Source organism: Semicossyphus pulcher, unplaced genomic scaffold (assembly GCF_022749685.1).
Source record: "Semicossyphus pulcher isolate SPU_LCO1_2020_fin unplaced genomic scaffold, fSemPul1.0.p SCAF_12, whole genome shotgun sequence".
Lineage (NCBI taxonomy): Eukaryota > Metazoa > Chordata > Actinopteri > Labriformes > Labridae > Semicossyphus > Semicossyphus pulcher.
Genome location: NW_027211626.1, coordinates 7,862,260 through 7,885,569, shown reverse-complemented (window position 1 = coordinate 7,885,569; position 23,310 = coordinate 7,862,260). Strand labels below are relative to the sequence as shown.

General features: G+C 41.8%; 1 protein-coding gene across 1 annotated transcript; it reads right to left on the bottom strand.

The window, feature by feature from the left end:
* Positions 1–953: 953 nt before the first annotated feature.
* On the bottom strand, positions 954–21,872 carry stox1 (storkhead box 1). Its single transcript, XM_069658895.1, has 4 exons — positions 21,467–21,872; positions 5,374–5,526; positions 2,132–4,835; positions 954–1,457 (listed from the first exon to the last, which is right to left on the bottom strand). The coding sequence occupies exons 1-4, from the start codon at positions 21,795–21,797 to the stop codon at positions 1,304–1,306; spliced, it is 3,342 nt and encodes a 1,113-aa protein (XP_069514996.1). The 5' UTR covers positions 21,798–21,872; the 3' UTR covers positions 954–1,303.
* Positions 21,873–23,310: the final 1,438 nt, after the last annotated feature.

Sequence of the window (23,310 nt, the reverse complement as noted above, 5' to 3'; positions counted from 1 at the left end):
ATAATGGGTCTTTAAACCTCCCAGCTGAGTGTAATTGGTCCAGTTATAATCATGATAAGCTGGGTGAGAGAAGGTTAGAAGTTGAGTAAAGCTAGTTCACTTATTTTTGTCAATATTGGCTAAGCAGCACCGTAGCAGATCTCTGAACATTGCACTGCCTTAATGTGTCCACTTGGTGTCACTCTTTCCTCATTTTGAACCTTTTAAAAACCAACAGTTAAATTACTGGTAATTCAAGGAGAGATGCCAGATGTGGGGCAAGCACTAATGCTCCTTAGTGTCCAATATCACTGTCATAGCACTCTTATCCTTCCTACAACAGCAACATTTAAGTCTTTAACAGGAAGTTCCCCAAAACTGTACCCATCTGCAGCAGTCAGACCCGCTTCGTCAATATTGTATTTCGATCTACATGAGAAAAGAAATCAATGGAAACTACCCGCCCTCCCATGGTCACACACACTAAACTGGTGTACTTTCCTGGAGGTCCAGGCTTTAGCTGCCTGTTTAGATAAACACGCCACTGTAACCGTCAAAAATAAAAGGTGGCTTATCTGCCCTTTGGGTGCAGCGCGATGTCTGGTTTATAGCACTGATATTTACACAAGAGGTAGTACCAAAATATGTATGTAAGCTAATGCAAGTGTCCAGACATTTCCCACCAAGTCAACTAATGGAGCTTTATTTTTTATGGCAATCTAGCCTTTTGATATGCGATATCCTGAAGTAAAATCATAAATGCTCGGCCAACAACTGGATGAAGCAAGAAAAGCAGTATCGGGCCAACAATAACAGTGATTTCCCGAGTTTTATTTATTAGTTCTGATAGTAAATCTATATTTTTTCTGACTAAATTACGACTTTATTGTTGTAGGTATTCATCTTATATTGATGGTGGATGATTGATGGAGCAATGTCATGACAAGAATGACACCTTGGTTGCTATACACATTTTTATTTGTAGTAATTGCTACGCGATGAGAAAAAAGGAAACGCTATGAGATGTTAATGCTGTCATGAAAGTTTTAACAAATGAGGCGTGTAGAGAAAAAAAACTGTACATTCATATAAAGAAAAACGCTGTTGATACACCATGTATAACAGCACATACGCTAAGTACTACATGAATGAAATTAATCATAAAATATTACCTTTAAAATTATTTACAGAAAACTATAGACACTGTACACCTGTACACAGACCCCTGTTGTATAAGGTATCAATACGTAGATATATGTTTCTGCCCTTCCAGTTGCATAGATCTATATATTCAAGCACATGGTTCACACAGTGAAGAGATCTGCTACACGTTCATGACCGGAGTTAATTGCAGCAGTGAGCTCTGTGGTCGAATCGTGTTGCTCTTTGAATGCAGTTTCTCCAAGTTTTGTAAAAAGCCTCTCCTCTTGAGACCCTCCAGAATGACAGTGTTGCTGGAGGCCAGACTGACACGGGTCCTGTAGAGCAAAAAAAAAGGTGTACATGAGGTTGATTACTATAAATACGCCATTACTACAAGGTGACGTGTTCGTGAACTCCATCTGTTCTCCAACATACTTTGTTGCACAATGTCAGAAAAGAAGTCTTTCTGCCTTTTTGATTACAATGTGAGAGTTTAAGTGCAGCTGAGCAATTACACATAATTATCAAAATGACTCCCTTCTGTCCAAATAGTGCACGTTAGAATTGGACTCAAGGTGTTTGCTCAGCTTTCATTGACTTTAGAGGAAAAATTGGGAGGAAGGCCAACCACAGACTTGTAACCCAGAGGTTAACTAACCCCAGTAGGGTGTTTGTTTTGCCTGTCTCCTCAAGAAGGCAGCGGATGTCTAGAGTGGAGAGATACAACTTGAGTCTAAAGTGTTAAAACTAGAGACAACACTTGCTGAAAAGACTAAAAGGATTCAGATCAAGGCTAAGGGATAAAGAACATTTCTTTATTGGTTGTGGACTTCTTTTTTTTTAATAAAACCTCATTTGTTAGTCTCATTCTGTGTTAGCTGTCTCACTTTCAGTAAATTAAGTAGCTTTGAAAAGATACTCCGGGTCTCAAAGTAAGCTGAAATGAAAACACGATATCACGGTATCTCATTACAGCTAAAATGAACAACTATAAAGGAGAAGCACTCACCGAGGAGAATCTATACCACTGTCTCCTGTTATGCTCTGGTTCTCTCCCATTTCCACGGCTTCCCCAATATCTCCCCCTCCGGCTCCACTGGGCATGCTCAGAACAGCTCTGTGGGTTTGAATGCCCATCTGGCTGAACTCATCATCCTGCACTTCCTCCACATCAGCTACCCAGTGAGCAGATTCACCATCGCCCTCATCAGCTGACTTACGGACTGTCTCTGTGTCTGACTCTATCTCGCTAGTCTGGCAGTAGTCAAAGATGCTGCTGTCCGCAACTTCAGATGGTTCGGGACAATCCAGATCAAGGTTGACCTCGTGTCGTACATCCCCTTGGATCAATTTATCTTGCCTTGGGCTTGATTCACTTTTAGCCCCTGGTGATCTAGTCCTAAGATGGGGATTCTGGTGTCTCCAGCTGGTCTCTCCAGGTCTTGTGGGGCTGAGAGAAGCTTCCCTCTTGTTTGCCGGGAAAACAAGATCCTTGAAAGTGCTATCCCTTGAATCTTGTATCGAGGCGACTTCTGGTTGGTGAAAGTTGGAGTGATAATAGTGACTGTGTTGTCCCTGAGATTGCAAATCAGATTCACGGCTGTGGTAAACCAACTGGTGGTCGCGGAGGTCCCCTAAACTTGTTTGGTACACATTTGCAGCATCGATCTCCTCCTCATTCAGACACAAAGAGCTGCAAGCATCTTCATCCTCCTGCTCCTCTGCTCTCTGATACAGCCTGTAGTCATCTTCAATAAAGCCGTCAGTGTCCGTTATCGAGGGAGTTCTATCAGCTATGAGGTCCGTCCTTTCTCCTTGGCTCATGGTCCTTTGTTCTCTATTACTGATCGCAACAGGTCTTACTTCCTGTTGTTCCTGGGTGGACCTGGTTTCACAGGCTTGCTGGTGTGAAGAAAGGTGGTCAGGTATCTGAATTTCATCTCTTGCTTGGTTGGAGAGTCTGAGGGAGTGTTTCCGCTGTAAAGAAGGCTTCGGACAAGGCAGAGATGGGTCATATGAGTGGTTTATGATGGGCTCATAGGGATGGGTAGGGCGGATGACATTGGTAGTGGAAAATTGTTGGAAGTTAGAAAGGCCATGATCTACAGTTTGACTTTGGTCGGGTATAGCGTTGAACTCTGCCTCTTGAAAATGTCCATTTTCGCGTCCTCTCTCCCAGCTCTCCTTGCCCTCCCTCTGATATCGGACCTTGTCATCAATCCGGAGCGTACTGCTCTGACGGTAGGCTGAGCTGTAGTCCAGTGGCAGCTCTCTGTTGAGCATTATGTCCGATTGAAGGGAATGATCAGCAGTAAGGTCCTTCTCCTGAACACAGTTGAACCTGTCCTCAGATGTAAGGGACATCCCCGCTTTGTCTCCCTCTGTTGGGATCACTTTGGCTCTATGTGGATCCCACGATTTGGAGCGGTGACTTGTTCGATCCTTCCTCCCTGGCGCCGAAGTCTTGCCTTCCTTCATTTCTCGTCTTCTGTGATCTCTGTTGTTGTTGGTGGGACCTACAGTCTCAGTTTCTTTGATTGGATTCGTCTGGAAAGGGTTTTCAATCCGTTTCTTATAAAGGGATTTTCCCTCAACAACTCCACCTTCTTCCACTTGATCTGGTTCGTCAACAGGGATTTCCACTCTGAGCCGAGATGGGATCAAATCCTCCCCCTCTTGATAATCATCCACACACATAGGAGCCTTACTCTTAACTCTCTCCTTCTCCCTTTCCTTTTGCTTCTCTCTGGAGGAATGGGCCCTCCTCTTGCTGCGAGAGGCCTTCTGAGCTGATCTTTTTCCTGCCACTGCCTTTGAAGAGTGATGATGCCTGGGTTTTGCGAAGGCTAGGATCTCAGTAGACATTCCCTTGTCTACTCCCTTATCATCTTTTTCCAGAGCCCTGTCCATCACTCTGTCTATAACCCTCTCTTTTCTCTCTTCCAGCTTCTTCATTAAGACTGTGTGGCGTGTCAGGTTGTCCACAGTCAGTTCAGGGTTGATACGTTTGATGATGGCATGCTCCAGATCACGGGGTAAGTTGTTCAGGTCGTCTTCATCTCTAACTGGCCACTCCTCTGGAGGAAACTGGCCTGAAAATGAGGCATACTCCTTTTTTGGCTTCTCCTTCTTACCTCCAGTCCTCCGGAACAAACTGAGACCAAACTTCCTCCCTGGTTTGTTGTCTTTTTCTTTGCGGCCGGTGGCGTTAGTAGTGGCTGTAGTTTTGCTGATCTCACTTGCCTGACAATCTGCCGCTGTGGAGGTGGACTGATGTTGCACTGTGGGTTTGTGATCTAATGGTCGGGGCCACTTTAAACTCTTGCCTGTGCATTCACTTATGGAAACAGAGACAGAATGCTGGTCTGGGACAGTAGATGGAGGAACAGTGGCTGTGACAGTAGTGGAGGTTATATTAGTTGATGTTGGGAGTGGACTGAAGCAGCTGCAAGATTTGCAGTGCGCCACTGGTGGGGTTTGAGTGCTCTCAACGCAAGCGTCGTTACTCAATAGGTAGGTAATGGGAGGAGGTGATGGAGGGTCGTCTGCAGAACCAGAAGTCCACCAGTTCTTTTCTCGGACCATGTTGTTGGTAATGAAGTAGGTCTGAGGTGTGACGATGAAATAGCCCTCTCCTGTGTGGTAAATTTTGCGTTCCTTGATCAGAGTGCCCAGGGCATTGTAGAGGATGTCCTGAGTGGGGATGGTTATGCCTAAGAGATAGAAAGACAGAAGGTTGATGAGGACAGAAGACAAGCGAGAGGACAAATTGTGTCATAGTTACTAATGCAAGTCTGCCCATTATATTTGACGCTACAACCAGCAGCGAGTTAGCTTAGCCAAAATCACCAATTAGCACCATATAACTTGCTCACTTGTTCATCCCAAGCATAGACTGAGATGTAGAAACAAGAAGGTGTCTATGTACTGGGAGCTATGTGCAGGACTATTTCCTGGAAGTTACAGTGGTTGGCCAAGAAATAGTACTGGAACATAACCCCTTTAAAACAAGAAATATTGTATTTTATATGTATTAAACTCACAGGTTATCCAGTTACTGCTTTAGCTTTAGAGGTGCTGGTTGACATATTTTGTCCACAGAGCCATGCAAGCTGTTTCACCCTGCTTCAAGTCTTTGTGCTTAGCTAACAATGGCTGTTGCTTGATATTTACCTTACGGACAGGACAATAGTATCAATCTTTACATCTAACTACAGATAAAGCAAGATGGGGCAATATTTTATGGATTACCTGGGTGGGCTTTGCTCATGTAATTCACAAGTGCTTCCTGGTTGACGATGATTTCTGAGGAGTTCATATCTGAGATGACCGAGCACAACACTTCAGACAAGGGGATGAACTGGGACTGTGGGACAGTGGACATCTGCACCGGGGACAGATCACCTGAAACACACACACACACCAACAGATTATTGGTTGAAAACAGGTGGGCATGCTGCAGTGTACACAAACACACCTGGGTTAGAGAGGTCTCTCTCTGGCTTCTGCTGCCAGTGAAAACAACTTGAAGTACTGAAGTTGACATTCCTCTCCTGACCACCTTCTAAATCATGGCCGAGGTGGTCTATTTATGCGAGTTATACGAACCATGCCTGACTGCTTTAGAAAATTCCATCTGTATTGGGAAAGACCGCGGAATTCCATTACTCCCACAGAAATGACCACAGGTCTGCCTGCTGGGCAGATCAGATATCCTGCCCCACATATCACACGGCCCTGCGCGTCTTGGAGGTGCCCTTGGACAAACATGTTACCAAAAGTGAGGGAGACCCAGAAACAAGACAGAGACAGTCTTGGAAACATTTGTCTTTGAAAAATATTATTAAACACACAAACAAACCGTGGGAGCCTATTAGACAGAAACCACGAGGCTTTCAAATCATAAAACGTAGCTGCTTTAAAGCTAACCAGACATTTTAGAAACATTTTAGATTAAAAAACAATCAGCAGAGTTTCGCAGGATGAGATGTAATTGAAGCACCATGCAGTGGTTGAGTTCCCTCAGGCAAACGGGGTTAGAAAGAGAGCAGGAGCGGCCATAAAGATACGTTAGTAATAGGACAGGATATGAAAAATGACACATGGATCTAAATATTTGGTTAACTCAATGGTTAACATGAAAGTTTCTATGGGATCATTGCCAGTTCTAAAATATTAGATCTAACGAGGGTTATGGGTAGAGACGCTGTTACAGGTCTGCCAAACAGGAAGGTTGTGTTTACGCATAATATAAGAAATGTTTCCTTTCAGATAAAAGCCATTAGGTGGTTATTTTTATATACACAGTTGAGTTCAAATGTTAATGTTTGTTGTTGGGATTAGAAATGATTAGGATGAGGGAGAGCTTTGGTGTGGATATGGTTACGATTAGAGGTTTGATGGTGGTTTTGTTCCTGTGCATAACTACTGTGGGATACCAAAGAAAACATTACAAACCCCTATAAAAGGAAAATGTTTAGCCTCTGCAGCCTTATGAACAGTTATTTCTTAAAATAATAAAATAAATATTTGCCTTTTTTGGGACTAATTTACCACAAAAGTAAACCCATACAGAGTACATAGAGCGATGTTTACTAATGAGAAGTGAGCTCAGAGAAAGCACCAAAACAAACCAGATCCCTCTGCTGGTGAATGATTAGCATCTGTGCTGGGTTCACACAGACTCCCTTTATATGAAGCATACAAGGGCACGGACATAACCTTACCCACAGGACTGGAAAATGAGTTTTAGTTAATAAGCTACATCTCATTAACGTGAGGAGGAGAATAGGTAAGAGATAGAACAGTCTTCTGACACAAGAAGTGCTTATCGATTAAACTCTGCTGCTGTATTTTCTTTATCCAGTACCAGTTTCCAGTTAAGCTGACAACAACACTTTATGTATAAACGTGAAAATACACTCTTAACTTGACCATGTGGCACGTGGGACTGTGAGTGATTCTCCCATCAACCCCAGGGCATTCAGTGAAAACACTGCCAGGCTCACACTTCACGTAAACTAAACATTTACATCTCTCACACTTCAGCCACTTATGTCTGAGGCAGGTAAAATAAACAGCAAATCACACATCTGCTGAGATAAAGCATGACAGAACACCTACTCATAACTTTTGTTTGACAAGATGGAGTCAGTAAAAGTAAAAGTTGTTGCACAGCAGACAGCGTTTCAGATCCGACTTACTGAAAGGAGCCAAATCTGAGCCCAAAACACACATAATAGACCGAATAATAACCTGAACAGGGTAAAAAAAAAGGAATAAGTCTACTTTATTTTATTTTTCTAACATCTTTAACCTGCAGAACTCAAACTGAAACAGTTTCTGAACAAGACGCAGTCATGTACAGTACGATCCTGTGGTTCCTGTTTAAGGTCTTGTATTGTGTGATAGTTTGCATCTTGTTTTGTTCTGTCTGTGCTATTGTTGAGTTTGTTTTGTCTCTTGTGTATATGTTGTTGATTTTTCTGTGTTCTAAAGGCCCATTTAGGGACAGGTACTGCAAATTAGCTAAGCCTAAAAATGCTGTAATGTAATGGCAGTGGTTTGCATGGTTCATACTTGTCCCTATACAAATAAAAAAATACTCGAAGATTATTGATTACTATTCAAGAAGTATCACCAGTGTGAAAAACACCATTGTGTTGAAACATTGTGATTAGCCTATTAAACTTGTTGTGGCATTGAGCAAGTGTGTGGGCTCTTCCTCTTTCTCTTGCTGTTGTTTTGATTGCCCTGCTTCTACATGATGTGCGTATAACAACACTTCTTCAGATGAGACTATTGAACACTGTGAGCTGCGAATATCAATCAAACTGATAAAAGGAGGAGGGGCGGTTTTATTAGGATTTAGCCAAACGTTTCTTAGGTGCAAATTGGGGATAATGGTTCGAAAATTAACCCAGTTTTCGCAACCTGCCCCAAACTACTTTCAAGCACCCAATTCAATAAAAAGAAGCGAGATTTGATGGAAAACTGCTCGATAAGGCTTCACTTCTCCTTGCTTAGATTTATTAATTAGGCTGCTTCTCCTGTGATTTAGAGGGAGCAAGTTAAACAGAAAATGTTTTACCCTCTGTAAGGCCTATATCTAGTAAAGTCAGTGAAAAAGACAATTATCAGCACAGTGAGCTCACTTAAGGCTCCGAAGTCTCACAGAGAGGGGTCTTTCTTTCTAAAACTGATCCCATGACACACGGGGGGATTGTAAAGAAAAACCCATCTGCCTTACCCCGGCTCCGACAGAAGACGTTAATCTGACTAAACCTCAGAGCGGATATCTCAATAGCAGTCTCAGTGGGCAGTGAATTAGTGCTGCTGACTTAGCTCCTCATTGTTGTTAACTTCCTATAGGAATGTCCGGCTGGTTGTTCACATAGAGACCACTTAATACCGCTGTAAACAGTGAAATGGCCAGCGCGGATACGAAGGAGTCAGAGGACGGGACGGCACATAATTAGGTTATTAATCAATATACTGATGGGAAATCGCCAGCTTCTTCAAATTGACTCCCAGATCTGTGGCACAGAGGCAGATCCAGTGTTATCCTCTATGACCATGTCCTGCTTTAAAGCAGGATATCCTGTTGTACACCTGCTAGCATGATTAACACTCTTAAGGGAGTTAAAACAGAAATAGTTTCCCAGAAAACATTTGAATTAAATATAGTCTGACAGTAGTGCTGACTAAAAAGTTCAACAAAAGAAGTGAGACTGGAAATTTAGGTGTGAAAAAAAAGATAAAAATATACCGAGCGTCGTTTATTTGTGGGAAAAAGAATAGTAACAGAAAAACGGGGCTAACACAGGATCAGTGTTTATTGAGTCTAACATTAGCAGGCGTGACGGTCTTGGAGGTTTTCTGTTGTAACCGTCTTCTCTCGGGGGAAACAGACCTCTGTGTTCTTGTAATCTTAGACCAGGCCACCGACTTTACACTCATTGTCATACACTGAATGAATACCCTGCTGGGTGCCATGGCTACCGAACTCTGTGCCAAAAGGAGGAGGGAGGGAGACAAACAGGAGGTCTGTCAGCCGTCTCTGCTTGTGAAAACAGTTGTGTTTTGCCTTTTTTGGCTCTGGAGTCAAAAAGTCGGAGAAAATAACCCTGATGACGTCACCACGACGTCATCAGGGTTATATCAAAGTTGTGTGTGTTTACCATCAGGGAGGGCCTAAAGCTGCCTGTGTGCTTCATCTGAGCCGCCTGTCAGATGGTCAAAAAGTTGGACACCTCTTAAACCCTACGTCTTTGTATGATGATACAGCTGTCCAACTACATAAACGACTTCCTGAAACAAATAGTCACTTTTAATCACACATCATGCCATCATTAATACGTTGTGTGAACATAAGAAGGGAGCCAAGGTTTAAACACTTTCCAGCTCTTTTTTTGAAGTCGAGGTAAAATGAAAAATGTCATTTTAATCCTTTTGATCACATCCCCGGTAATATTGTGCATTTATTTAAGAATATAGGCCAAAAAATACAGAAAATCAATTTCTTCGTATTCTTATATCAAAATCCAATCATTTTTCTTCCTGTGAAACTAAATATCACGTGTGCTTACGTAAGCTAGTACCAACCAATTTCAACCAATAATATTATGACATCCACCTGTCAATCAATCTGCAACTTTTAGCCACAGAGCACCAAGAACGCTCGGTCAGTTAGCTAGCTACTGCTCTGTGGAGAACGTCTGTCCACACCCACTTCTCAACGATCAAATCAAATCCCTCTAATGATATGTCCCGCGTGCACGTCCTGTTTCACTCGGAAATACGTCACGATACGGAAGCTAGATACTCTCGAAATGCCGTTTCAGCTCGACTTTAAACATGATACACATCACATTTCTTGTGAAGAACTAAATATAATACAAATGCCTTCAAGGATACACTGCTTGAAGATGTACGCCTTTAACCAATATCACATATTCCCTCTCTTTTTGACGTTTCTTGCGGATTCCAACATAGTCAGACATTACATCCCAAAAAGTAAGACTCAACAGTAACTGAATACGTTTTCTTGATGCATTATGGGATGTGTAGGATACCGTGTTTGTTTTTTTAGTTTGACCCATACTAGGGAATAAAAGTTGGGATATGTTTGCTGCTGCACAGACAGTTTCTTGCAAGCCCCAAAGTCATTTAAGTTCAGTGACACGCACTGCCACAGTCATAAATTTTATTAGATTAAGTTTCGGAGAAGAGATGGGAATGCTGATTATTCTTTAAATGCCATAGGTCATCCCATGATCTCCTTATAAGGCATACTTTATATACCAGTTTAAAATACAGACATCATTGCAACTTTACTTAATGGCCTTAATCTTAATAACATTAAAATAAATTGAATATGCTTTCTGCTCCATGCAGGACTAAAAACATTCGACCACAGTCGTAAACTTTCCATATGAGTAAAAAATGCAGCCCGGGGTACAAGATGAAAAATGCCTGAAGCTGAGTGCTCAGATGGCGGAGATGACTGACGCAGACCTTCTCTCCTCTATCCCCACTGAGGTCTTTCTGGCAGCTGACACTGATCAATGCCACATGTATTCACATGGCTGCGTTGTTAGCGGCTCTCAGAGCCACATGAGTCCAATTTCATAAGTGATTACATTACCTCAAGTCTCTTGAGAAAAAAAAAACGTACACATACAGTACATACTGTAGACCTTCCATCAGCTCCATTAACTCAGATAAGAAATACCGGCTTTAGTCTGAGCGTCATGCTTTCTCTAAATTATCTTTACTGAATTGATAAGGGACAATTGAGTCAGCCAGCGATGCAAAGTCCAGAATTATTTCCTGGCCTTTCAATGAGCGGTCAGAAGAGTAATAATGAAGCTCTAGTGTAAGTTCAGTCAGTAAGATTATATTTTGCATGCTAGTTCTATTGTTTATTTCTCATACCATTCTGCTCACACTCCCCTAATGCATGCTCACTCTTATTTTCCTGCACTCCTCAGCTCACCTGGTCTCATCTGTCTAATAGCACTGCATCCTACCCTTACACAGATTCATCAGCTTCATCATCTTATCAGCCTCTGATGACATCATCGACAAACACCTCCACCACCAGTGTGTGGACTCCATGGAGAGATCTTTTTTATATGATATATCTTGCTGCTGCTCAGGGCCGACACCCTTCGATCACCATATCTCCCCGTAGAATCCAAGCACCAAAGACTTCTGACCATGATTCATTACCACATCATCATTGTAAAATAAATGTTTGTCCTTACTTCATTTACTACTGATTGAAATGTCTACCCAACATTTCAACAGAGGAAGTTGTAGAATAAACCATGCAGACCTCCTATTATCAAACATGCTGTACACAAAGAACATGTTCTAATGGAGGAAGAAGCTTCAGTCAGCCAAACAAGCAAACACTTATTCAGACAAAGAAGTACAGAAATAACCTTCAGGACAACCTTTATACCATTTCACATTTCCACTATCTTACTATCATTTGTAATGTTTTACTTGACTTTTGCAAACGAGTGCAGCAGCACTAATCTTGTTTCACAGTCATACCAGCCCTTCACAGCAGAAAACGAGAACTGATGTATCGTATGGTGCAGAAACTGGTGCTAATTTGTGCTGCACAACAGTCCATGAACATGAACATTCCTGCACATTCTTACACATGGCAGCTAATGTGAAACATTGGTTATAATGCTGTGGGGTTGTTAGCCACACTGATTTGATCCAGACTGACATACTGTATCTCCACTATTGGATGCATTGCAATGAGATATTCCTGTTCCCCAGAGAATGAATCTTTATGACTTGGTCATCAAGTGATTTTTGTCTTTAGTGCCACTGTAACGGGTGTGATCTTGCGTTGTCTCGTGTCGTTTGAAAGTATCACAGACGAGGATTCCCAGTTCGGTTGTTTATTCTGGTGATGGACAAATAAGGCAATCTCTGGAATGTTCTCGAACATGCATTCAGGATGAAGCTGTTACATCTGTAAGTTAAACTGGGAAGAACGTAGGGTACGTCCGTCCTTAGTGGACAACCATGCAAATATTTTTAAAGTGACAGAACACTGAACCAAAATATGTACGTATAAACACATTAACATAACATTTAGATCTGATGGCATGGCAAGTGGAAGCATAAATAACCATGTTACACCACCATAAGGTTAGTTTTTTTTATTGAAATGTCTTGACAGTGGTTGGATGTCTGGAAATAAAATTTGGTTCAGACATTTTCAAAATCTTAATTTTTAATGACCAAATACCTGCAAATCAAATGACACTAATGTACTTGTTAAGTGATTAAATCAAATGTTGAAATACTGAACATGCACCATTATTCTATAAGCATGTTTACATTGTCATCATGAGCATGTTGGCATGATGACTATGAAACACAAAGCAAAGCTATGTGGAGCAATTCTGCCTCTCTGAATGTGAAGATGATTCCATCACACTTTAGAAGTCATACAACAAAAATGCAACTTTTTTTCACGTCTTCGTGGCAGATCAGAAAACGCATGACTCAATCTAGTCCATGAACTCTCACCTTCATGTTATCACAGGTAAAATCTAACTGAAACATCATGCTTGCTGCCACAATCCCTCCATCCAGGGGCCCACACACTCGCAGACACCCACCATCTTATCGCATCCTGGTTCAGTCTAATCTTTTAGGCTCCAGTAAGCAAGCAGGCTAATCTCCTGTCTCCCTCGTTAAGGACACACTGCATGGCATTCAACATAAACTTGAGTCCTGCCCAAATCCCCCCTGTCTCCCGTCAACTAAGACCTTTTGAAGATCACGCTTCAGTGGATCTGCAGGCTGAAAAATCTGAGTTAAGTATCTGCTGGGACAGTGTCAAACATTCATACAGTCAGATGTAGTGTAATGCAGACTGTAATATATATCAGGTTTCCACCCTTATCCCGCGACCACTTCCCTTTGTGTTTGCGTCTAACAGGCCTCCCCGACCCGCCCTCCCCTTCTTGTGTGTGCGCGCTCATCAGACATTTTTCAAAGTGCTTTACGAGTTTACGTCTTTCACTCCCTTACAACACACAGAAGTGGGCGTTGCAGTTAAATGGCCCAATAAACCGAGTGAAAAGATCCCTTCAGAAAGCAATCACAGCCCGAGTGTCCCAACAACCAAACCTCGCCCAGTCTAACAACAACACTGCCCTTTCCTGTCCCTCCACTCCGAAAACACTTAAGGAAATACTGTAGCTTCATTCTGCCATCAACATGTTTGCAATTCATATCGTTTCTTGCGTGTATTGTATAATTACCAGGCAAGATCCTGCTCTTTTGGTCGCCAAAATGTGATCAATATGGCTCCCAACAAACCCACTGGAAACACATCAATAACCAAAAAATGGAAGGGCTGGGCCACTGATCATTTTACAGCTTATTGATTGGTTCCTAACAATAAAACCTGCCCAGACTTGACGGTTTTAGTTAAATATTTAATCTAACCTATTGGCGGTTTAGCATCTCAGAGTGCTTGTGTTTAAATATTAAGTGAAGTTGGAGGAAATGACTGAAATTTGGACTGTGCCCTCTTTGTTATCTGTGTTTTAGAAGCTGTTTTGTTGGTGGGCTAACGAGGCAATACTGACTCAGATGATCTGAATACAATTTGCAGACTTTCAGCTTTATTTAATCTAATCGAGGCCTATTGTCAGGATATGCATGCTGAGTTTTTGAATGCTACATGTAACCGCAAACATTACTCATAAGAAGAGATGAAAGAGAAAGTCAAAACGGCATGACGAAAGAGGATTCATGAGCTAAAACTTCGAGCAATGAAACACAGGCAGGCATTGTGTTGACTGTCGTCACCATAGCGACCTTTACTGTGGCAGCGACCTGCCACATGCAATACAAAGCTAAAGCTAAAGAAGAAACAGCAGCAGAAGTGGAGTAAGGGTATCTATAATCCAGCTGTAGCCTTGAGTGTCGTTTTGCCAAAACCAATCCTTTGACATTTAACATATGTTGGCAAGAAAGCACAAACAGGCTGTGACTAAGCTTCTCAAACAGGCCTTCGCAGAGCTTAAAACATCTATACGCTGACATATTTGGTTACCACAGATCTGGGCCACAAATCCCTGCAGCTGCAATGCCATTAAATTATGTTTTTACCATCTGATTCAAAGAAAAAAACAATGTGAATTGAGGTCCAGCTCATACAGTAACGAATAAAAGACCTGGTTCTAAGCTAGTGTGCAAAAACCCTGTTATCATGTTCTTGTGAAATAGGAAATACATCCGACCAGGTGTTTAACAGAGGCGAGTGACAATGTGAAGGTAGACAGGCCTGTATTTTACTGCAAAGCCCAAAGAGCTGTGTGTCACCTGATACCAGCACATTGTAGTGCCAGAGGACTGGATTTTAAGCACAACACTTTATTTTCCCATCTCTTTACCTCATACCTCTTCAGATTTAACGGGCCACACCCCTACATTTCTGGCTCTCGTCTGTTTTCTTGAACATGAACATTACCCCACAGTCTGCCTGACGCCTGGTTAGTCATAATTATTTAAATGTGCCCCACAATACCTTTGCTTTCTTCTTTAATGGCCAAGTGCATGCTTTCAACATTTCTCTTAGAATACCTACTTTGTCTACGCAAAATCCAACATAACCCTGCCCTGTTTTTTGTGATCCTTAGCAGCCAATGGCTCCCTGATGTTGTTCAGACGACTACCTTGCTGCCTGATATCATTGTCTTCATTGCGTTTAACACAAGGTGTTCCACAAGGTTCAGTTTTAGGCCCAATCTTGTTTACTGTTTAAAAAGTTAGCTTTAAGTTGTTTTAATGTTTCAGTGATGGTAGTACAATGTATGCTTGGGAAGTACTCTTGTACGGATTGCTTATCTCAGAAATATGCAGCAGCTTCTAGTTTCCACAGTTTTTATCCAGGTGTTTTCAGCTGCTCCCCCGTATGGATTTTCCCCACTGACACCCCGCCACCAAAACATATGCACACAATCTAAGAGGGTTTCCAGTAGATCCACACCCCTTAATCAAGAGTGATGGCAGTCATTGCTGGCAGATGAAACCCATTTCCTCTTATTAAACCAAGCTTAAGCTGCAGCAGATTCCTGCGTTTGTTATCCCAGCATTTAGAACAGGGCTCCTGTCCAGTGTCTGCTATATGATCCATTGCTTTTTAATGCACTGTAACTGGTCAGCACACATCTCCGTCGTGGTCCTTGAAAGAATCTTTCACTCTTGAACTACAATAACACATCACTCTCCAATGTTAGCATACCATTGCATTTATCACTGCTAAATGAAGCAAAGAAAAAATCCTGTCAGGAAACTGAAGAGTAATAATACCAAATTTAATGCAATATAGCTTCAATTCTGTGCCGACCCATTTATCTGACCAGAGAGTGAATGAAGAAAAATCCCACAAGGGAAACCCAAGCAGCTGCTGACAGGGTGTATAAGCTGAGGGATACAGAGGAAACTCCTCAACTGTTATTGTTGGCACCGCTCCACTCCACCGCTACGGGTGAGCCCAATATTTGGGTCGATAAAAAGGCCGACATGTCTGATTTGCACCAGGGGTGAGCTTCCTGCTCGAAGGGGAAGGATGTGGCTAACAAATGATGTGCTGAGAGGCATTCACGCACATGTGCAAGGACTGTGAAGGGTCACGTCTGAGAACAGAGGTCAAGGTTTGTCATATCTGAACATATAGGCCTAATAAACCATTTTTTAACAAGCGCAGGAAATGGAAAGACATTCTTGATAAATGCTTGGCAATGGTACAGTAAAAGATAAACGAGTGGTGCTTGTGTAATAAGACTGCAGATCAAATAACTCCCTCACATTAAATCAAGACCTTTCACATTACAATTTAATTAATCTCCAGGTTTATTTACGATAAACTTAATTAGGTACGCTTTGATCTAACCAAACACTGAAGATATGAGGACCTCCACACTGTCCGTACCAGCACATGTGGTACATTATTTGGAGTATGGTTTCCAAAAACATTCCTCCTCTGTTTTTACAAGAACAAGATCGAACCAACCGCTGTCAAAATCCTGACTCCTCATCATTTCCAGCTTGAAAAACAGCAGCATATATTTTGTTTAACAGCTTAATGTTTTAATATTTCTGTCAAGGGAGCTGAAGAGTGATTATCACTAACCAATATTGTTTGAGCTGAAATTGAGAGCAGAGCAGATCTAATAGATCTCATAGAAATGTGCTCCCGAGGGTTCCATTCATCAATATGTGTTTAACCAGAATCAAAATACAGACTCAAATATTGACAAATCACAGGGTTTCTTTAGCAATGTTCTCATTAAAATCACATTATTTCCATGTGCCCCAGGGGCGAACTCAATATCCTCAACTAACTTGAATATTATTACAAACTGGTGATCCATAAATGACAGAAATAGTTAGCTAAAAGTAATAAAAAATATTAAAAGTTAGCTAGAAGTAATGGATAAACAGTTGAAATAGCTGTTAGCGAACAGGCTTGGATGAACAGTTGCAATGGTTAGCTTACAGTTAAAAAAAAATAGTTAGCTAATACTAATGGATAAAGAGTTGAAATAGCTGTTAGCCTAATGGATAAAGACTTGAAATAGCTGTTAGCTTAAAGTAGGCTAATGGATAAACAGTTGCAATAGCTAGCTAAAAGTAACAAAAAGTTAAAAAACAGTTAGCTAAAAGTTACAGTAAACTGTTGAAATGGTTGTTAGCTAAAATCAATAAATTAACAGTCAATAGTATTGAATAAACAATTGAAATAGTTGGCTTAAAGTCTTGGATGAACAGTTGAAATGGTTAGCTTACAGTTAAAAAAAAGAGTATTAAACAGTTCAAAAACAGTAGCTGTTAGCTTAAAGTAGGCTGAAATAGCTGAAATAGCAAGCTAAAAGTAACAAAAAGTTTAAATAGTTAGCTAAAAGTAACGGTAAACTGTTGAAATTGTTGTTTGTTAAAATTAATAGATTAACATTCAGTAGTAAGTTTAAGGTATTATTGAATGAACAATTGAAATAGGTGGCTAAAAGTCATTGATAAACAGTGGAAATAATTAAGTAATACGGTAACTGAACAGTTGAAACAGCTATGTAGGCTAATGGATAAAGAGTTGAAACACCTGTTAGCTAAAGATAGGCTAATGGATAAACGTCAAAGTTGGAATAGTAACTGAAAGTAGTATGTGTGAAGGGTATAAATGCCTTTGGGATTAAATTTAGGCAGATGTAATAATTCAAGTAATATACAGTATAAAAAGAAAGATGAAAGGGTTAGCTATAGAAGTAATCTCAGGATGATAGTACAAATGCAAACGTGACCAAAGCAACCTTATCAATGACAAACCAATATCATTAAGAGAACACTTTAACAACACATTTTTAGTAATTAGTGTTCAGTAACATCCAGTTTACAATCCATTCATGCTAACATATTTGGAGCATGACGGGCGGTGCAGGGTGAGACATAACATGTTGGGAACCACTGATATAAACCTCTAACAGAAGCTGAACTGGCCGGCGAGTAAAGAACACCTGGATACTGTATTGATGTTTATTGTTTGTTTTCTAACAAGCCCTCTGAAGCTGTGTGACCTCAAGGTGGCTTGTTAGGAAGAAGGTTGTAACCTTTGACCTGTGCTGCTTAGTTAGCACAGGGTGGGCCATTTAAACCTGGTAGGGCCCTGCGAGGGGGTGTCACGGTTAATAAGCCAACATCTGGAAGAGTTATGACCATTAGTGGAGCGCTTTGAGACTTTGACAAAACACCCTCATGAAAGGAGACACCCCCAGTGTGAAAGTGGGACACTTTCAAGTGAGAAGTAAAGAGCAGAAATGAGGCTCTCTGAGCCGGCGGACTCAGGAAATGATCTCAAGAGTAAATGAAGCATTTCAGGAATGCTCCTCATGGTATGGTGAGTTAAATGAAACATACCATTGAAAAAGAGAACCTGGCTTTAAAAGTCCAGCATTGCTGTGCTTTAGCTTTGCCAACACTCAGACGAAGAGAGCCTCTGTCCTACGATGGTCAGAAATCGAGTTTTTCATGGCGAAAGTGAGAGGCCTGTCTAGAGGACTAATTCATGTCCACGTTCAAAGAGGACAGTTTACAGGAGTTGATTGTATGGAGGATACAGGACACCTCATTACACCACTGGCTGACTCCATATAAATGTTTCAGCTTGTGGATCCACGCTCATCCTGCTGCAGGGACAATAGTAGCACTCTAAATAATGCAGCACCCGCTAACAGTCATTATGAAGCCTCTGGTTTCAACAGCAGAGCCTGGGTAATTTCAGTAAGAACTTTGACGTAGGCTATTTTTAAATACACTTAATAATTCTCAAATTAAATGCTAAACTATGAAGCTAGAAGGTAAACCAGCTAGCCTGCGTAGCTTTTCCAAGTGCCGGGTGCTAACACTAGGCTTTGCCTACTCACAAGAAGAGTGATACAGTCAGGCAGCTGTGCTGTCCTTCGTCACTGGATCTCATGAGTCCGTGTTCAAATGTTATTATCATGTTCGAAATAAAGAAATCAATCAGTTAAGTTAAAAAACATATATACCAGGACCATAACATTTCACTAAATACCATATTTGTTTGTTAATCTGGATTGAAACAATCAGTTTGCTTCCAGCCTTTATGCTAAGCTAACTTAAAGCCTCCCAGCTCTGGCTTCATAGTTAGCACAGATTTACTTCTAACTCTAACTGCAAAAATAAGGCAATGCTCTGACACAACTCTCACTTATCTTAACTTTACAGGATTATCTTCGTCAAAAATCTTTAGTAAATACGACACATGTGACAGAACCATTTTCTTGCATTTCATTCTCATATTTTGTGTTTCCTGCAGGATAGTACTGTACAATTAAATTCTAGACACAACTTCCAGTAGGAAGGAGAGGGGCGGACAGATAATTTCAGAGTAAATGAGGAAGAATGAGAAACACCCTGCAGACATTCATGAGTTGAAGTCGAGAGGTCAACCTCAGTACCAGCGGGGCCCATTCCCAGAAGGATAACAACGAAGCCTGTTCATACTAACTCCTCACCCTGTCTGTTTACCTCCAACTAACCTCCCCAAGATCCCATTCCTCCATCAACCCTCCTCTCCTCTCGCACACCTCCCTTTCTGCACATTCTGCCTACAGAGGAGGCCCGGAGGTGGCTGATTAGCCCTTAAAGGTCTGTCTTCAGACACTGATAAACAGACAAACTATAGCAATTGATTAAATTAAGAGTCTTTTATGATTTATCATCAAACATATCTGCTAACTTTAAGCTAACCTTTTAAACTGGTACTTTCCATTAAGAAATCTCCTCACGTCCGTGAAGTCACGTCTCAACCTTGCTCTGACCTGAGAGAGGAAATAGGGCTGTTTGAGATTCACTGTAGCCCATAACTCATAACTTTTCTGTTTTCCAACTGACATATTTATATCAGGACAATGTCAAGGCCTTTAAGTCCACGCCGGATATCAATCTGGCAGTCTGACTTCCTCGCAGTCCCTCGCTGGCCATGAAACTGGAGGGACATTAATCCTGGGTAGCAGAAAAGCGGCGGTGGTCGGCAGCCGGTCGCACGGTGATTCACTGCTGACCAGTTCTCAGTGAGGAGGCCGTAAACCAGCTCCTGACAGCCTGCCACCGACAATTTCCATACAAATTGCAGAAGTGCGAGGCGGAGGGTTTGTGAAGGAGGAGAAGGAGGTGACGAGTCTTCACACAGGCATGTTTGCTTACAAGTTTAGAAGTGTGAAGCTCAAATACAAGAAGAAAAGACGCCTGCCTTGCATGCAACTGTGACTTCATGCTTGTTTGTTCACCTTTCTGATGAAGCTGTGGATAATAAAATAATCTCAGCATCACCTTTGGCTCGTATGCATGTTGTTTGTTTGCAGAGTTGAAGCCTAAAGGCCCAGAAACTGTCTCACAGCAGGATGGCATGTCAGCATCCACCTCCTCCCCCCACACGCCCTCCCGGGTCTCCCCCTGTGTGGTCTCTTCTTCCTCGCCTTCACATCACATTCCTCCCTTCACTTGTCTGTGCACCGCTCACTCTGGCAGAGCTGACGAGCTGATACAAAGTCAACAGAGGCGAGGCGTGCATCCAGACAAAATAACAAACAGAGAGGGAGGATTATTGGAAAGATGGACTTTGAGACAGAGGCAAGGCAGCTGCACCAAATGGCAACTCAGAGCCAATGTGTGTGTTGCTGGGACACTAATTCAAACACCAAAAGGAACCTGCTGCAGCTCAACTCTCCTTCCAACATTTGGAGAAGCTTCCCTGCTGTGTATCAAACACATAAAGTCAATTTCCACATCTCTATATTCGCTACAACTTAAAAGTTCAGCACCTCTCTCTGAAAAACGAATATCCTGCTGTATCTCTTAATAATACTGCCATTAGGTCTGAACTCCCACGCACATTTGTCATATTCTCCCACAGCTGGATCTGTCAGGCATTAACAGCCCATGACATCATGCTATAGGAGGCGACATAAAGGTTTCCATTCATTGTTTCTGTGCGGCTATATGCTTCAAAACACATCTGCGAAAGGACAGCCAAAAAAAGGGGGAGCAATTAGAAGTAATTACATGGTACACAGAGCTTTGTTAACAAGCTTTGGTAAACATGTCAGAGTGTCGACAACAAAGGGAGGCTCGCTGGCCTTGAAATCCTCCTGAAGAGATTAAAGGAATATTATCTAATAGCAATTAAACTCATGCTGCAGACATCACCTGCTGTCTCTGCTCAAATAACCCCACTTTTCTTGAAAGGAGTTTTGCATGAAATTAAGGAGAAAAATCAGGTTGTGTGTTATCTTTCAATTTATTGGTTTGAGAGAGTTTTAAGTGTCTTAGCTTTGCAACATTCAAGAAACAATTGACTTATGGCCAAATGTAAGTGCCAAAACCTTGTGTTTAACAACTGCTGACACTGTAAATACAACAACTTGTAGGTAAAACAACGTTTGACATTAGATTTTAGTGTCTTGGTGAAGAACCAGAAGGGACAGAGGAAGAGTTTTTATGTCTTTCACACATTTCTGTCACTTTGTGAAACACGTGTTTTTCGTTACAGGCAGGTTCTCCAAAAAGAAAAATAACAATATTTTCTTGAATAAAAGTGAAATCTGCTCACAGTGTTTTTATTTCCTATGTGTGTCACCCATGACCCATGACACAAAATTCTGTCCCTGGATGTTTTTTCGCAACTTTCTAGACTCTATATGTGCAGGAAAGTTGTAGTACAGCCATCGTTTGCTTCATAATAATATATTTCATTGACAAAACCGATGTTACCTACCGACAGCTTTGATGATAAATCCCTTCGGTGACCTCAGAGCTCTGCGCATCCACGCTTCCCTCAGCACCTCCAGGTTGTTTGCGTTTCCGTGAATGAAAAGCACCAAATTTTCCATCCATCCCTGAAAGTACACTTCAGCTATGGCCTTAACGAGTCTTTTATTCCAGAAACTGCGCAGGTTTTGCGCCTTAAAGTCCGCAAAAATCTCCTGACCGGTCGTAGTATTGGCGTTGAGTTTCCCTCCGCCGGCGCGTAAACTCTCCTCGTCCGGGCCGAGGACTACGGCGAGCGAGGCGGCGGCGAGCTGGACAACGCGCTGCTGGTGAGACATTTTTTAACGCCTTTATCGGCTCCAGGAGGAAGCTATCATATCAGGAATGAAAATGCACTTGTTAAAAGGCACTTCTTCTCTCTGAAAATCCAAATAAACTCCGTGTTTTCTCTGACATTCCTCCAGTGTGCGTCTGAGTCCTGCACCTAGTGAGCCGGAGGCGCAGGGACCGTCTGACTGGTTTCTCTCGGCTTCCAGGGAAACCAATGACGGTGGCAGAGAGGAGGAGGGCTCATCAGCCTGCTGCCGCTGCCGGGCTCCCACAGGTAGACCTCCCACTGATTGTGTGTGAGTGTTGCTTCTCCTCTGCAGAAACTTGCCTAACAGGTGCTGTTTCATTAATGGCTAACATGTAAAGCACATTTTCATTTCAAATACCTGTATCTTGTTTTTTATGTTTCATTTGTTTGCTTTATGATTTGATTGGATTTAAGCCTACGTAAAGCTATATGTCATTTGCCATAAAAACATCCAGCAGAGTAACCTGAAAGTTGCAAAACAAGCGCGAATCTTGTCCATTAATGAGGAAAGGTCTTAAATGGGACCAGCAACATGGCCTCGTAAAATACTTCCTGTATGCACAGAACATGTTACATGTGCTAATGAGCATCAAAGGAGGCAGTTAACTGAGCTATCATAGCTTGAAGTTAGCTTCCGTTTAATTATTTCCTATATGTTTTTATTTATTTCCTATTTTGAACCTTTTATTGTTGAGGTAGGACAGAGTTAGAGACTTACAGTGGGCATACTGTATGACAAGGGCCCTAATATAATACCATACAAAACACAGTGTGCCATACTAAAATACCATACACACAGGGAGATGATTTAAGAAGACCTGGAGAATATCCTACAAAACATGAAGAAAACACAGCAAACAAACAAACAAAAGTTGGTAACCAGTTTGTTGAGGAGCTACGTAAAAAAATAAAGCAAACATAAAGAATGACAAAGGCTTATTTTTATTTTCCCGTCGCTCATCTTCTCATGGCGAGCTGCTGCCAAACGTTAATAATTTTTATTTACCAGAACCAGTTGTTTTTTTGTGGTGAGCAGGGATCTCATGAGAGAAATGACTTCCCAGAAACTCACAATATTACATTTCACAACAATAACTTAACAAGATAATTTTTTTTTTCAATAAAATGAGCCATGAGCCTTGAGGGAATATATCAGCCACTAAAATGAGAACCATTCCTCCCAGTGCCCTCAAAGGGAGGGAGCCCATTAGTCCCAGCTTTAACTGACATGTAACAGGCTGAAGTCTGAGGCACAGACAGACACACACCTCATATATTACAGTCTCAGAGAGCCCGTGGCTTTAGTTTCAGGAGCACTCAGGCCCCCGAGAGGCCGGGGGCCAGTCTGCCTCAGTGTGGTATTAGAGCCCGTGCGGGAACAGGATATTGCGCTTCCTCTGTACATGAAAAGAATACATCACCTCAGCCTACACAGGGTGACTTATGTGCAGGCAGTCCTGGGGAAGCAGAGCTGAGGGAAGTTGGAGTTTGAG

Bases quoted from the DNA above. Each gene is read 5' to 3' on its own strand.
- stox1 (XM_069658895.1), bottom strand. From the start codon at position 21,797: ATGTCTCACCAGCAGCGCGTTGTCCAGCTCGCCGCCGCCTCGCTCGCC. The intron at 4,836-5,373 runs GTAATCCATAAA...TCTATCTCTTAG, and splicing joins CATGAGCAAAGCCCACCCAG to GCATAACCATCCCCACTCAG. The intron at 1,458-2,131 runs GTGAGTGCTTCT...TTTGCTCTACAG, and splicing joins AGTGGTATAGATTCTCCTCG to GACCCGTGTCAGTCTGGCCT.